Raw genomic sequence first — 15615 nt, 5'->3', positions numbered from 1 at the left:
CTCTACAAGGAACACTATCCAAATTCCACGAGGAGGGAGGACAGCTTATCTCAAGCAAGGTGATGCATAGTTGAAACTGTTTAACATGCGTCTGACTCTGATTCTCAACCTCACTAGTGGGAAACACCAAAATAGCTTGCTTTCTCACATTGAAATTTTGGTTAGGAAGTACGTGCCCTTTCCCCAAGTTGAAATATGAACCCAATCCACTGGTGAGTGTTAAATTAAATGTCACTGAAGTTCCTATTCCAGCTTCTTGTGATTTTGGTCAGGATGTCATCAGAGTTATTAGGGTCAGGGCCTAGGCCCTGGAAGCTCTAATATGCTAGGATATCCCCAGTGGGGCAGTTAAAAAACAAGACAAAAAAAAGTAATAGAAAGAAGCAGAAGGGAATTTATTCATTGAGACCCTATTAAGAAGTGCAGTGACACCCGACTCCACTCAGTCTGTCTTTGGGGTACTGACATGGAGTTTAGAAATAAGCAGAGGGCAAGGCATACACATAACCAGGCATTCCTGTCCAAGGTATGGTCCTGCCGTCTTTGGCTCCACTCTCCCGGGCAAGGTGGCCTGACAACTTGACAGCTTGTATGAAATCTCTTGTTGGGAGACAAGTTCCTCCTGTGGCTGGCACAAGACTTCTGCCTTTTTTTTTTTTTTCAGGATAAGACTGTGGGGAGATTCCAACTCCTTAAGCCAACCATGGACCTCAGTGTCCCTATTAAGATCATAAGGGGTTATTTTCTTTCTTTGCTCCATGCTTCTAGGATGGTCCCCTGCTCTGACGGAATTAGGTCCCAGCCACCAATGGACTCTGAGTCTATGAGCCCTAGTGAGTTTCTAATGGATGTGAGACTGGGGTAGAGGCAAGGGAAGGAGGCTGGAGTTGGTCCTGGTGAGTCTTAGTTACACCAGAGGCTTCTTCCCAGATGGCTTGCACTTTTGAAGATAGCACTTTGTCACCACTGACAAAGGCATGGTGCTGTGCCCAGTCTTCTTAAACTCTGCGTTACCATTTTGAATTTAGGGATGTTTGCAGCAGAATGACCCAGGCTGTAATAGGACTTAGTCCTGTTCCTCATAATCTGATTTCAAAGACTCTTGTCATTGTCATCCTCTTTGAAGTTGAGACCAGATCTTCAGTTCAGACTCCATCTTAGAGAGCCTGACGTAAGGTTGAGCTTGAGTTTACTAACAAGCCAGCACCTAGCACCAGTTTCCAGGCTGCTCACCAAGTCAGCGCTTGGCACTAGTTTCAGGTTACAAGCCTGCCCCTGGTCCTCCACTTCCTAACAACTACTGGTCAGGAGGAAAGCAGAAGTTAAGTTTATGGTTTGGCTCCCAGTACCAGCCAATTATGTAAAAGGGCAACTCCGCAATAGCCCACCAATCAGATGTGTGCCAGCCTAAAACCCCCTTTGCTTGTTTCCTATCAAGCCTTGTCCTGCTCAGAGCTCAGGGCTTCACCCTCCCATTCTGCTGTGTCAGTGACAGTGGTGGGCCCAAGCTCAAGCTTGCAATAAAGACCCTAGTACCATAGCATCAGAATCAGTCCCTTGGTGGTCTTTTGGGGTTCATGAAATGAGCACAACAAAGTCACAACCCAGAATCTTTGTAAAATATCAGGAATTGATGTTCCAAATGTTTTGCTTCTGCTCATTGACAATAGAAAATGAAGAGCTGTGCATAAGGACCTGGTGCTTCTGCTCCAAAAAGACACAGTGCTCACAGCTTCCCAGTTAAAACCTAAGGTGAGAGAAACTTGGCAACCATGCCAAGTGGTGGATGGGTGCAGACCCTGGCCTGAAAAGGACCACCTACCTGTCATGGATCTGACCCTCGTGGTGGGGGTGGGTGGATAGGGGAAGCTGAGCTTTGAACAGGATCAGCTGGTGGTTGGGGGCCAGCTGCACAACTGGACACATTACCGAGAGGTCTGCTAGTTCTGCTCTGGTTCTGGCCACCACCTTGTGAGCTTCTACTTCCTCACCCGTTTTTACTGTGAGCACCTTGGGGACATCTTGGAAGACCTGTCATATGGACCTGCCCCTGACCTAGTGATCATCAACTCCTGCCTCTGGCTGGGATCTCTCCAGATACGGTTGCTGCTCAATGGAGAGCTTCAGGGAGAATTTTGAATGAGTGTTTGTAGGAATAGATCATGTTTTGCCAGACTCTTGTCTGCTGGTGTGGAACTTGGCAATGCCTTTGGAGGGAACATGTCACTGGGGGTTTCTTTCTGCCATAGCTCCAGGCCCTGGCAGTCTCTCATCCTGCAACAGGATGTGGTTGAGAGGAACTTCCACAGTGCTACATTAGGTGAGAACTACTCTTTCGACATCCTTGTTCTCCACTTCCATTTCCAGCATGCTGTATGTCACCGTCATCGAGATGGTATCCATTGGGACCAACATGCACACTGCCACCTCTCACACTTCTGAACCACATGGCTGATGCCTGCAGAGTGGAGCTGAGCAAACATGACATCTCCCACACCCATGGATTGAGGATTGGCCAGAGATGGAACATTCATTCCAGGGAAGCCATTAGCAGCCTCCAGACTTCAGAGGATGCTGGCCTTGCCCCTGCTCCCACTTTTCCATTTGCCTCCCCCCCATGTCTTTTCCTTACCTACTTCAGCCCTCATCACCTCTCTTGTTCCCAGCCCTGCCCCAGGATACCTCCTTTTTCCAAGGCCAAGTCCTTTCCACCCTATTAATTCAAATACAATAAAATGAAGGACTTCTCAATGCCAGTATGTGGCCCTGGAACACTGTGCCTGGCCCCTTCCACTGTCTCTCTCTGATCCTGTCTCCCATGATCAGCACTAGGGTCCAGTGGTTCACCAGGGCAAGCCACGTTGTGTTCTGAACTACCTCTACCATGTACCAAGGATGGGGGGGGGGTGTCCATGCAGGCATTGATTCAGACAGACTGATCCACACATATAAACAGGACAGACGGGGATATGCCCACTCGGGAACATGACTGGGTAAGCAGGATCTTAGATTGGGGCTAGAGATGCCAATGGCCCTGGAGGGTCTGCCGACAACCTAGCTGTTGGGTCGGTGTGTTCTTGTCTATTGCTTATATCAATAAAAGCATGGAAGGACAAGGGGGAGAGAGAGAGAGAGAGAGAGAGAGAGAGAGAGAGAGAGAGACAGAGACAGAGAGAGAGAGAGACAGAGAGAGAGAGAGAGAGAGACAGAGACAGAAACAGAGAGACAGAGAGACAGAGACAGAGAGACAGAGACAGAGAGACAGAGAGACAGAGAAGAGAAGAAGAGGAGGGGGAGGAGGGGGAGGAAGAGGGGGAGGGAAGAGGAAGAAGAGGAAGTTTGAAGCCATCTTGAATGAATTAAATAATTCTAGACCAGCTTTGACTACAAAGTGAATGTCACAGATACACACACACACACACACACACACACACACACACACACACACACACACAAAAGAAAGAAAGAAAGGAAGAAAGGAAGAAAGAAAGAAAGAAAGAAAGAAAGAAAGAAAGAAAGAAAGGAAGGAAGGAAGGGAGGGAGAATTAGCTGTTGGCCATTTTGTAGTTTTCTCTCTGACAAAAACAAACAAACAATAAAAAAACAAGATAAATAATCAGAGTGGAACTTTTGATTCAGCCTCAACCTCTCACCCTGTCACAATCAGTTATAGGCCACCAGTCTTGTCATCAAAATACTTTGTATGTGGAAGGGCTTTAAAATCTGCTGAGTAATAGTGTCCTGGTGAATGATTAACTGTTGATGTTTTAACCTGGAATTACACGCTGGGTCTGCCAGTACAAACACCTGCAATTGCAAAAGCTTAGTGTGAGGAAAGAAGCTGCAGGGGGAACCTGTTTTCTGCAGCCGTTCTGCAGCAGTTCTCTCCCCTCTGGACAAAGTCGAACAACCAGAACCCTTCTTGTTCAACTCGCTGCCTAAAAGTTTAAAATTATTAGTTAGCAATGTGAGATGGGTTGGGGTTTGATTTTGTTTTTGTATATGTTTTAAAAATTATTTCTTAATAATTTGTTCTTCTGATGTATTCTTAGCTGGCCTGCTGAGTGCTGGGATTTACAGAGATCATGCCTGGCTTGAACTTTTTCTCTCCCTTCCACTAATGTTTTACATAATTTGTGTTGTTCCTTTCAGCAGTGACAAAATTGTCCTGGGGTTCCACTTCAGTTGGACTTTCATATGATCATACTTTAGTGCAGCTTGCTTTTCTTGAGTTTCTTGGGAGTATGACTCAGGGGATGTGTGTTGAAATCAGGTGCCGGGCTAATCTTGAGACCACTGTACAGGTGTGAGCCCTTTATATCTCAATGATCAATAGATTTATTATCACAATTATTGATAGACTTTAATTTCATAATTCTCTTGCTATAAGACAAAAGCTGCTCTTGCCCTATGATCACTAGCTGAGGTATAGTTGTGAGGGCTGAGGTATAGATCTAGGTCCTTCTTATAGATATTCCTGAGACAGAGTCATGATGCACTACCAAAAAGAATTTCAGTAGAAGTTGGAAACAGAGTTAGAGTTAAACTAAAAGATATTTAACACATAGACATATTTTAACATAGACTGTTAGCAGATAGAGACATCTAGGAAGATAATTTACACCAACTGTATATATAGGGCTCTCAACAGAGTAGTGTTTAAGTGACTTTACTGTGGTCACATATATAACTTTAGTGACTGTAGTTAAGTCGGCTCAGGGACTTACATAAGATCATAGGGCATCTTCTGACTTGTGAACATAATTCAATACCTTGGGTGGGACTATAGTTGATAAGGTAAAACCACAGGGCACAAAGATTGCACAAGCGCTTATTTTTAATTTTTTACTATAATTGAAGTTTATATTCTTCTTTGTTGCTTCTAATAGTGCTGCAGGTTCATAAACAAGCAAGGCCTATTGGAAGGTTATCTATCAAGCCTAGAGCATGGTTCATTGCTTATTTGAAACAAGTTTTTATAAAAGGAATATTGTCTCTAATAGGCAACCTTCACAGCAAATATTGCTAATTGAGCTTCAATTGTTGACTTCTAGCTCTCGGACTTCAAGTAGACACCTGGTGAGGGACTCCTTTGTTTTATGTATCCCTTCAACTGCCTGTCTTTTTGTTTCCCCTATTTTGCAGGACAATGTCTTGTTAGCCTATTCACTGTGGCCATTTTACTTAAAAAAACAAACAGAACACCCCAAAACCACAACTAAGAGCTGATTTCATAACTTAAATCAAGGCTGTATTATCAAACTCTCCACCGTGTAAAGTGAACCATTGTTCCTGTTCATTCCGCTGTGAGCTCTTTCTCACAGCCACCATCCCTTATCCATTCTCCAGCTCCTACATGAGAACAGACTGTCTGGCTTGCTCTGTCATTCCCTAAGCCTGGCAGGTGCTAGGCTTGATGATGAACTCCTTGTAGAAGGTTTTCTTTTTTTTTTTTTTTTTCTTTTCTTTTTTTTTCGGAGCTGGGGACCGAACCCAGGGCCTTGCGCTTGCTAGGCAAGTGCTCTACCACTGAGCTAAATCCCCAACCCCAACTCCTTGTAGAAGGAATGAGCCAACATGGATTCTTCAGTCAGTTAGATCAGTGAGTCCAGTTCACTTAATTTCTTCTTCCCATGTTTCCTGACAATGGAGAGACTGCATATCATGAAGTTCCAGTTGGTCATAATGATTATTTGAAAAACGGTCTTAATAACCGGTCTGAAAGGGATAGAAAAATATGAGCATAGCCAAAGATTAATGCTATGGTAGCATTCTTGGTTTGGACTGCCATCTAGTGTCTATTAAGGCAAACAGCACCACGTGTTGTAAATGGCTGTGACTCCTAGAAGACACAAAACTTCACATTTCCATATATTCATTATTTCATGTATTCATTTATCTTAAATTAAATAGAGTAGTAAGTAGTTAATTGGTAGGGATGTGTTTTTGCTTTGTGTAGTTTATATATAGAAATTTAAAAGTCTTATCTTGGTCAAGCTTGGTTCAATTGATGGTCCAGTTCATTATGGTATCCAAACTGTTCTCCAATTTTGGAGTGTCCTCTTGCCATAGTCTCCAGAGTCCTGGGATTACATACATGAATCATCACACCTAGATCGATCTATCTATCTATCTATCTATCTATCTATCTATCTATCTATCTATCTATGTTTTGAGAAAATCTCCATGTAAGTATTGGCTGGCCTGGACTCACTATGTCAAACATGTTGGCCTGAAACTCACAGAGATCAGTGAGATGGTTGTCTCTGTTTCCTGACTGCTAGCATTAAAGGGGTATGGCACCTCTCATGGCTTCAGTTCCACAGTTTATGCCTAGTTCAAGTGTATCTGGTGCTGGAGGCATGAACTGTTAAGACTAGTGCTCTGTGCTGGAGAAGTCTGAGTTTTCAGTTTACCTTTGCTGAAATGCTAAGGCTGGGACTGTAGTGATAGCATTAGACAGGATACTGCTTACTGGGATGACCACAGTGCTGAAAAGGCCTATGTTGACTAGTATTCACTTAGCTGTTTATGAGCCTTAATGACACTCATTTCAGCACAGTCAGGGATGGGCACTAGTTTGTACACAGGTGTTTATGAACAATATCATAAATTAATTTCTTGTATATTCACCCGAAATATGTTGTACATCATAAATATGCATTGATTCACAAATCCCATGACAACCTATAAAGTATGAGGTTTATTATTGGCATCTTTCAAATGATGAAACGGAAGCATAGGCAGGTTAATTAACTCATCTGAGGCAAAGCAGCTGGAAAACTGCAAAGCTGAAATCAACTCAGCTAATCCATCTATGAGTCGGGGTAGACAAGCCCTTGAGAAATAGACAATGTTGCTTTGTTTTTTAAAACTATAAAGAAAACACAACTACTCCTAGTAGTCATGAAAAGTATACTTCATATATTTGACTGCTACAAACCTTAGGTCAGTTAAGTTAATAAGAATTTGGTCACATCAGAAGTTCTGTTTAATGTAAGCAGATTGAGATTAATGTGGGAGTGCATGTAGGGTAAGAAACATCATGGTCTTTCTTATGAATTACCCAGCAATACCCTCTTGCCATTAGAAGTATGACCTGCCTGGAAGGGAGGAAGCAGGACAGAGGGGTTATATGAGGTTCTTCACAGGCTCGAAAAGTGGACATGGAATGGGGTTCTGAATGACTGTTGGGACAGATCCTTATGTGCAGAGTCATAGACTTGCATCATTTACTCATCTACTGGTTCTCCAATGCATAACCACATTTGTTTACACTTGTGCAAATGCACACAGGTGTGCAGGCATGCAGGAACACACACACACACACACACACACACACACACACACACACTCTCCTCCTTCCCATTTGTGACAGCCCAGCAACACCTCCTCTTATTAGGGTAACTCCTGGGTTCTTGGGCCTTTGGGATGCATCTGAGAAGTACAAGTAACCAGAAAGGGGGAAACAGCTGACTGGTCTTGGTGTACTCTCATCCATCTGTCAGACTTGATCTATTCTCACCAATCTCTTCAAAGTAAAGAAGGGACAGCTTTTCTCAGAATCATGCCCACAGCAGATGGTTCTCACATCTTAGGGGGTCTAGTGGAATTACTGTTAAATGAGCAGTGAATGGCACCCCAAAGCTTAAAGGGAAACACATGTTCCTTAGTCCTCGCTATCGGTGGAGTGTAAGTTGTTTCTCAGTTCAGGCATCGTCCCTAGCACATGAATGGAGGTGTTGGAATTAAAACCAAGTCTGCTTGCTTCAAAGCTAAGTCACTCCATCACTGTCATCACCAGTAAGTTGTAGTCTCCACCCCCACACAGCCGTACATGTTTGGGATCAGTGTGGTATGGCCTTCTGACTGGGAAAAAAACCATAAGAACTTCCCATCTGATGTCATATGGTTTCTTTTTCCATGAGATAGAAATTTGTAGTGTAGCATATATAGCTTACATATGAATAGCATATAATTATAAATGCATTTAATTAAGTTTATATGTTAAAAGATTATTAAACAAATCATGGTTATCAATTATCTGATTAATTTAATACCTGTCTTCAATACTTAAATGGTCCACACAACAGATTTAGTATTTTAAAAGATTTTCAGAGGACTTACTAGATTATTGGAGTAGAAAAGGGATTCACATTTAACAGTTTGAAGACCCCTGTTCTAAGCTATTCTCCTTTTTTGTTTCTTTTTGAGATTGGTTTCACACAGCCCAGGTTGGCCTTGAACTCTGTCTTGAATGTTTGACTCTCCTGGCTCCCTACCCCTGGGCTTAAGCAGGTCTCTTACTTACAATTTCACAGATGCATCACTAATTACTTAAGGAAAAGGTTTAGCCATACCTTAGCCTCTTATTCTTCTCCTTTCAGCCTTTTGTTTTCCCATCAAGAGATCTTGCCCTGAAATGTTTGTCTGTGTCTGTCTTTGTAGGCTCCTCCCTGAGAAGAGATTCTCCCCTTGGTTGATTGCTGTTTGTGTTCACTGCAGGTGCTAAATGCTAAAATGAATGCTTAGGGGGTGTCTGGCGCAATGCATCCACAGCATGTTTGTGGTCTGGGATGACAAAATAATGTCTTAAGACATTTAGCTATATATTTCCTACAAAACAACCATGTGGGAGATGATTCCTTGGCTATGATCAAGGGTGATTATCTAACTTATGTCTTCCTTTTGTGCCTTCATTGTAATCTTAAGTGTATATTGTCAGGACTGTAAAAATGTTTTAAAGTCTTTTGAAAATAAGGTGGGAGGGGAATAAAAAGAGGTGTATCCCAGTGCTCTGCTGGTAATTCTAAAGTCCAGTGTCCAGGGACAGTTTTGCACTGTGTCTCTTTTTGTAATTCTCTATTTGCATTGTGCCTCTTCTTTATGCCTTACCGTTATGCTGTATGTCGGTTTCCCCATTGCATTTGCCTGTGCACTGGGGCATAAAAATGCAAGAGGTCTTGGCCCTTCATGGACTCAGGTATCAATGGGGGAAACATTGTAGCAAATGTTCAATCTTCTGACTGTTGGACATCTGCCCAGAGAGACTGGGAAAATAGAGAAACACTGCTCAATGTTATTTGTAGAAATTATTTGTGAGGTGAGCCAACACACTAGAAGGCTATAAACCTCCTGACATCGCTTGTATATTTTTTAATATTTTTAATGTGGTGCCAACATTATCTGTATCACAATGGACAAGTTATCACTTAATTAATGTAGTTACAGCTTTCAGCATCATCTCTTAATGAGTCAGAAAAACACAGGTTTCGATCACCCCAAGTTAGAATCTATACTAGTAACCTCGAAAAGCAGCTCCAGCACAATCTGGCACACTGGAGGGAGGAAATGGAAAAGAAAAGGTGGAAGCCCTGTCCCTTCAACTTGTCCTAAACACTGTGAGCCTCCTATGAGTATATCTTGCTGTTAAACTTTTCTGTCTCTGGCTCCTTCTGCACTTTCTCTACATATTCAATTCTGTCCACTACGGCAACACAGCTTGAAGATATGGCATGGCAAAACCTTATCTACCTGCAATCTTCACGATACACACATACAAGATCAAATGACATCCTCACAACATTTCATCAGTGCCCTCATTTCATTGATGGTTATCCAGTGATATTGAATCTAAAGGTCAGATGCCTAGTCTAAACTTTTGCTCAGAGCACATATGAATAGAAGTTTTCTTGCCTACGACTTATTCAACTTACTTTAAAATCTCAGACTCCAATGGACACTTATTAAGTCTCAGGTTGCTTTAAAGTCGACGTTCCACAGTGTATAGTTTCCATTTTAGAGGGTGACATCTGAAGATTTCCATTGGATGGCCTTTGGACAGTCTGACTAATCAAGCATCAGCACAAAATTTCTGAACTATTAAAAGTATGACTCATATATAAATACTATATATGGTAAGCTCATATATATTTATATATATATATATATGGAAGAATGATTGAGCTCATTTCTGAATAAGCAAGCTGAATGACAATTTAGTTCAAAGAATATAAGAAGATAAAGGGTGTATTTACTCAGAGAAGGAGTGAGCACTGAATGAAGATTGAAAAATTAGAGATATAATTTACTATTGTACAATACAAATATAACTTTTCATGGTTATCTTTTCTATTGCAAGCAATTGATTTGCATCAACACCAGGTAAACTTTATTTATTAATTAATTGCATTAAAGAGCTATGATTTGACTGATTCGGCTTGAAAGGCTATAATAAGTAAATGAATCGCAAGACTCAAATGAACAAATCTAGGATTTAAAAATTATTCAACAATTTACCATGACGGGAAAGGCGAGCAAATTTTCCTGGGGGAGATGGACAGCTCAAAGATGAGGACAGTATTCATTCATTTCCCATGTGACCAGAGCAAGGTGACATGTTCTTATTTCTTTTACTCAACCATATTGGCATGCTAAAGGTGCTTCAGTTGTGTACTTTGAATGATGCCTTGCGATTCCCATTTCAAAGTCCACACAGGAAGGCAACTCTTGAAGTGGTTCTACTGCTAGCAATTCATCCATCTCTAATCCCATTAGGCTGTTAATACCCAGGGGACACAGCCTAGGATATATTGTTTGCGAGTGCTAAACGTAATATTATTATGGTTTTAGAAAATATGCTTTCTTTCACAAACATCCCTGAACTCAATCTGTATAACCTATGACTTCACCACACATTTAGCGCTGACAACCTCACCACATGTTTTCATGTAGACATAGACTTGAACAGAGATTTCTGATAAAATTAGGGGAACTTCCTTTGTCCCTACATATTAATTATACTAGCAGAGAGTTTACCTTGTATTTTCTCTAACCACAACACGGCCATGTTGTAATTACTGGAGCCTAAGGCTGAAATATGAAGCTGAAAACCTTAAGCTAACAAAGCAAACTTGACTAGAATAGAGATTGCACATTCGGAGGAACTGAGAAGAGGTGACAGACAGCTGTCCACTACTGATGACACAGTGATTTGTACTTGTCTCTTTCTGTTAAAATTTGCTACATTTTCTATTTCAAAATTTCTATTTCTTTAGCTTGGTCAAATCTAAGTCAAAAGTGACCTTTAGTAAAGCCACTGGCTTTACTTACAGGTGCACCATCTAGTCTCCAGTCCAGAAGGTCCTCCTGTATCAAGACAAAGTATTTTCTAGATTAGAATTTCCATACACTGGAATTTATATCTGTATTGCAGCAGAATAAGCAAATACTTGCTCATTGCTTTAAAAAACAGATCTTTCAAAGACTCTAATTGCCACTTTGGGCAAGGAGGGCTCATGCAGACTTTAGGAGGGGGGGGTCCTTTCTTTTTTTATTATCTTTATTCTTTAAAGCGAGACCCTCACCCCTACTTTGCAAAACTCAGAGGGGAACCAGCGACTTTAAAAATACAGCCCAGTGTTTCCCTTCACAGAAGTGAAAAGGTTGCCCCGCCCCCAACAATGAAAAGCATTTTAAAGTCAGTGTCTTTAAATCAGATCTTTAAGTCCTAAGCCCCCAACCACATGATACACTCCCAAGGCCTATGAACCCTTCAACTAGCCGCAACTGTTTTATACTGGAAATCCCAGTCCTAGTCCATGGTTGTGGTGGGTCTGTACTCAGAAGTCACCAAGGACTTGTGTTACTTCCCTTGCGAAGAAACAGAATAATCGTGAAAATTTAGGCGGAAATCGTTTCATTTTTGTTCTTAAATTAAGGCAATCATGTAGTCTATAATCCCTGAGAAGAAGAACTTCCAAGGGCAAAGGAGCGACCAGGTAATTTAGAAGAAAAACAGAAAGTGGTCTCTATCTGCCCGGGACTTCCTTTGGAGTTGGGGGAATTAGGGACTCCTAGGCTCGTTGTCTTTAGGGATGAGTTAAAAATAAACACGTATTCTAAAGCCTGGGGCTTCTCGGATCCCTTACCGACCAAACTCGAGAGATTTGGTGCAAGACATTTTAATATTTTCTCCTTTTTGTGAAGTGTAACAAACACAAGTTGGGCGCAGCGCGGCTGCTCGGAGCTTGCCAGCCAGGAAGGCTGCCGGAGCACCAATCAGCGCGCGCCTGCGCTCTATATATACAGCGGCCGGGCCCGCGCTACTCCACCGGCGTATTGCCATTAGTTCCTGACTTCCAGAGGCTCATCATGTCGGAAACTGCTCCTGCTGCCCCTGCTGCCGCGCCCCCTGCGGAAAAGGCGCCGGCCAAGAAGAAGGCTGCCAAGAAGCCTGCAGGGATGCGCCGGAAGGCGTCCGGACCCCCGGTGTCCGAGCTCATCACTAAGGCCGTGGCTGCCTCCAAGGAGCGCAGCGGCGTGTCCCTGGCTGCGCTCAAGAAGGCGCTGGCGGCGGCCGGTTACGATGTGGAGAAGAACAACAGCCGCATCAAACTCGGGCTGAAGAGCCTGGTGAGCAAGGGCATCCTGGTGCAGACCAAGGGCACCGGCGCCTCCGGCTCTTTTAAACTCAACAAGAAGGCAGCTTCTGGCGAGGCCAAGCCCAAAGCTAAGAAGGCCGCTGCGGCTAAGGCGAAGAAGCCTGCAGGCGCAGCCAAGAAGCCCAAGAAAGCGACTGGTGCTGCCACACCCAAAAAGGCTGCCAAGAAGACCCCTAAGAAAGCCAAGAAGCCTGCCGCGGCTGCTGTGACCAAGAAAGTAGCCAAGAGCCCGAAGAAAGCCAAGGTTACCAAGGCCAAGAAGGTCAAGAGCGCGTCTAAGGCAGTAAAGCCTAAGGCTGCCAAGCCCAAGGTTGCTAAGGCCAAGAAGGTTGCAGCCAAGAAGAAGTAAGCTGCCTCCTTTACAATCCAAAAGGCTCTTTTCAGAGCCACCACATCCACTTAAGAGCTGTGACACTTTGATAATTAACGAAGCAGGTCTGCCTTGGACTCCACCCAGGCATCGCTCCGCGTGTTTGGTGGGGTTACTTTTCCCACTTCGCGACGTTTGCCCTGGGCAGCTCAGAAGTGTTACGTGTTGCACCCTCCCCAAGGCTGTCAACAGCAGAAAGCAACCCCTGGCGCTAGCCCGTATTGGACTGTAAGGTGATTTGAAAGTTCCGCCCTTCCACTGTGTTGGCTCACTTCCACCTGGGACTTCATTCAGTTTGGTTGGGCGTCATTCCGAACTTTGCGCTTCCTGTGGAAAAACGCGTTCCGGACTTACCCTCTGGGCTCAGCGTCTCCTGTGGGTGTTAGCCTTGAAGTGTGGGAGGAAGTCCGATGCTGGCGCCAAGACATATGAGGGGGCAGCTACCTGGACGACTGACCTCAGTTAAGTCTGATCTGGGGCTGAATGATTGTTTCTTGTACTTAACAGTTTGTTTGCTACAGCGATGGAGTGATGGATTGAACTGCGTCACAACCTTGGTCAGCCATTTTTTTTTCTTTTTAAAGTTTATTACCATTACGGATTACTTGTTTTGCCTCCTGTTGACTCAAGACAATTGTAGATTAACATTGCCTCAGTTTCCCGAAGGGCTTAAGGTAGACGTATGTCATCACTAAAGATCGACCTCACATAAATACTGAGGTTTTTTGGTAATGCTTTGTTCAGTTAATACATTGGCTGTGTGCTTATAATAAAAAACCTTTAGTTTTTATTCGCTGTCATTTTGTATTCATTCTTTTATACCTGCAGTCTTTCTCCTCAATAGGGAGATTGAGGTTGCTGTTTGTTGCAGCCTGGATCATATTTCTGGTTTTCCCTATAGTGAGCGTGTTAAGCGTTCCTTTTTGGAGACCTACAGAAGAGTGTTACTCACTGGATCCAGTGTTTCGGTGTCCTTAAGTGTTTAACCTGGGGAATCCAGGAGATCAGAAGGGAAAATCTGTTTTGTGTTTTTGAGTCAGCTTAAATGAACAGCTATTTTAGTGCAAAGCCCAAAAGACCCGTCTTCCCAACTCCATGCCCTCAGGACCATCTGTGAACTCTGCCTCGATTCTTCCCGGCTTTTATATTTTATGTTTCCCAAGTTCTTTGATAACCTATACCTCAAGTTTGTGTCTTTTGGTAGTTTCTAAGGTAAAATTAGACTCAGTGCCATCTTCAATGTGGAGGGTACTTGACACATAGCAAGGATTCAAATATTGTTCGGTAAACTGATAATTTACAATAACTTAAAGCGGAGATATGACCCCTAATTCCTCTCACAACCCTTGTTCTTTTTGTTGCTGTCATACTAGCCCATCCCTACCCCACCTCCCCATCTCTGAGAGAGGGTTTCTCTTTGTAGTCTTTGCTGTCTTGGAAGATTAGCTGAAACCACTGCCAGGCCTATTCTCAGTATCTTTCACGGCATTCCTTCTGTATTTTAATTAGTAGTTAGTTGTTAAGAAGACTGAACGTGTCAGCAGTTGTTCTACCACTGAAATGTGTCTCTGAGACTCTTGTTTTAACTTATTTTGTGAAAAGGTCTCATTCTCTCAACCAGTCAGGTCTGAAACTTGGGACCTCTGCCTCTGCCTCCAGTAGCTGGGTTTTCATGTCCTTGCTACCACACCCAGCGGCCGTCATTTCCTTTGTGGGTTTCATATATATTTGAAGATATTGTCTAGTGTCCTGTGATAGTTTGCGTATGCTTGGCCCAGGGAGTGTAGAATTACTATTAGAAAGTGTGATCTTGTTGGAGGAAATGTGTCACTGGAGGGAAGGGCTTGGAGACCCTACTCCTAGCTGCCTGAGAATGCACAGTCTGTTCCTGGCTCTCTGTGGCTGAAGATGTAGAACTCTCAGCTCCTCCTGTACCATGCCTTCCTAGATACTGCCATGTTCCTTCCCTCCTTGATGATAATGGACTGAACCTCTGAACCTATAAGCCAGCTCCAATTAAATGTCATTTGTAAGACTTGCATTGGTCATGGTGTCTGTTCACAGCAACAAAATCCAAACTAAGACATGTTCCATCACTCAGAGAAAAGCTTTTTGGTATTCTTAATGAGATTGTGTTAAAGTAAATTTGTGGAGTTTTCTTATGCTAAAAAAAAAAAAAAAAAAAAAGCCTTCAAATATGTCCCGATATATTTAACCCTAGGGGCATCTTTATTGTTGTTGGCAATAATACTTTAGGAAATTTGATTTCTTTAGGAACATCCCACAAAAGTGGACATTAAAACCACATTATTGAAGCAATCTCTGCACAACTGAATTTAGAATTTTAGAACAGATCTGTCCATTGATACATAAGGCGAGATCCTATATAGGCACATATCTAACTTTAAAATCTAAACAAAGTATTCATAAGGATAAAAAGAAACAGGTAAAACCCATTTTTTTTTTTTTTTCAGAGCTGGGGACCGAACCCAGGGCCTTGCGCTTCCTAGGTAAGCGCTCTACCACTGAGCTAAATCCCCAGCCCCGGTAAAACCCATTTTAAGTCCACTATATCCAAAGTATTGTCCTTCAATGTAAAATGGATATAAAATGAGTAATAGTCTACGTTTTTTGGTCTCTTATAATACATCTTTGTGATATGTGTATTTTATACTTTTAGTGCATCTCAGTCCAGAATACATAGTATTTCTAATGTTCAGTTAGCCATCTGTGGCTGTTGAGACAACATAGATAAATACAACTTTAGAATAACCTTTTCTGTATATCTTTGTTTTTTGATGG

General features: G+C 42.7%; 2 protein-coding genes and 1 pseudogene across 2 annotated transcripts in view; 2 read left to right on the top strand and 1 right to left on the bottom strand.

Moving 5' to 3' along the window:
- Positions 1 to 15615, bottom strand: part of H4cl1 (histone H4C like 1) — a 63790-nt gene that overhangs the window by 27825 nt on the left and 20350 nt on the right. The window lies entirely within an intron of this gene.
- On the top strand, positions 86 to 3105 carry Pced1a-ps1 (PC-esterase domain containing 1A, pseudogene 1; annotated as a pseudogene).
- H1f2 (H1.2 linker histone, cluster member) lies at positions 12112 to 13603 on the top strand. The gene has a single exon (NM_001408767.1). It carries the CDS (start codon positions 12154 to 12156, stop codon positions 12790 to 12792), a length of 639 nt encoding a protein of 212 aa, NP_001395696.1. The 5' UTR covers positions 12112 to 12153; the 3' UTR covers positions 12793 to 13603.

The sequence above is a fragment of the Rattus norvegicus genome, chromosome 17 (genome assembly GCF_036323735.1).
Source record: "Rattus norvegicus strain BN/NHsdMcwi chromosome 17, GRCr8, whole genome shotgun sequence".
In the NCBI taxonomy this organism is placed as follows: Eukaryota; Metazoa; Chordata; class Mammalia; order Rodentia; family Muridae; genus Rattus; species Rattus norvegicus.
This window is presented reverse-complemented; position numbering and strand designations above follow the sequence as displayed.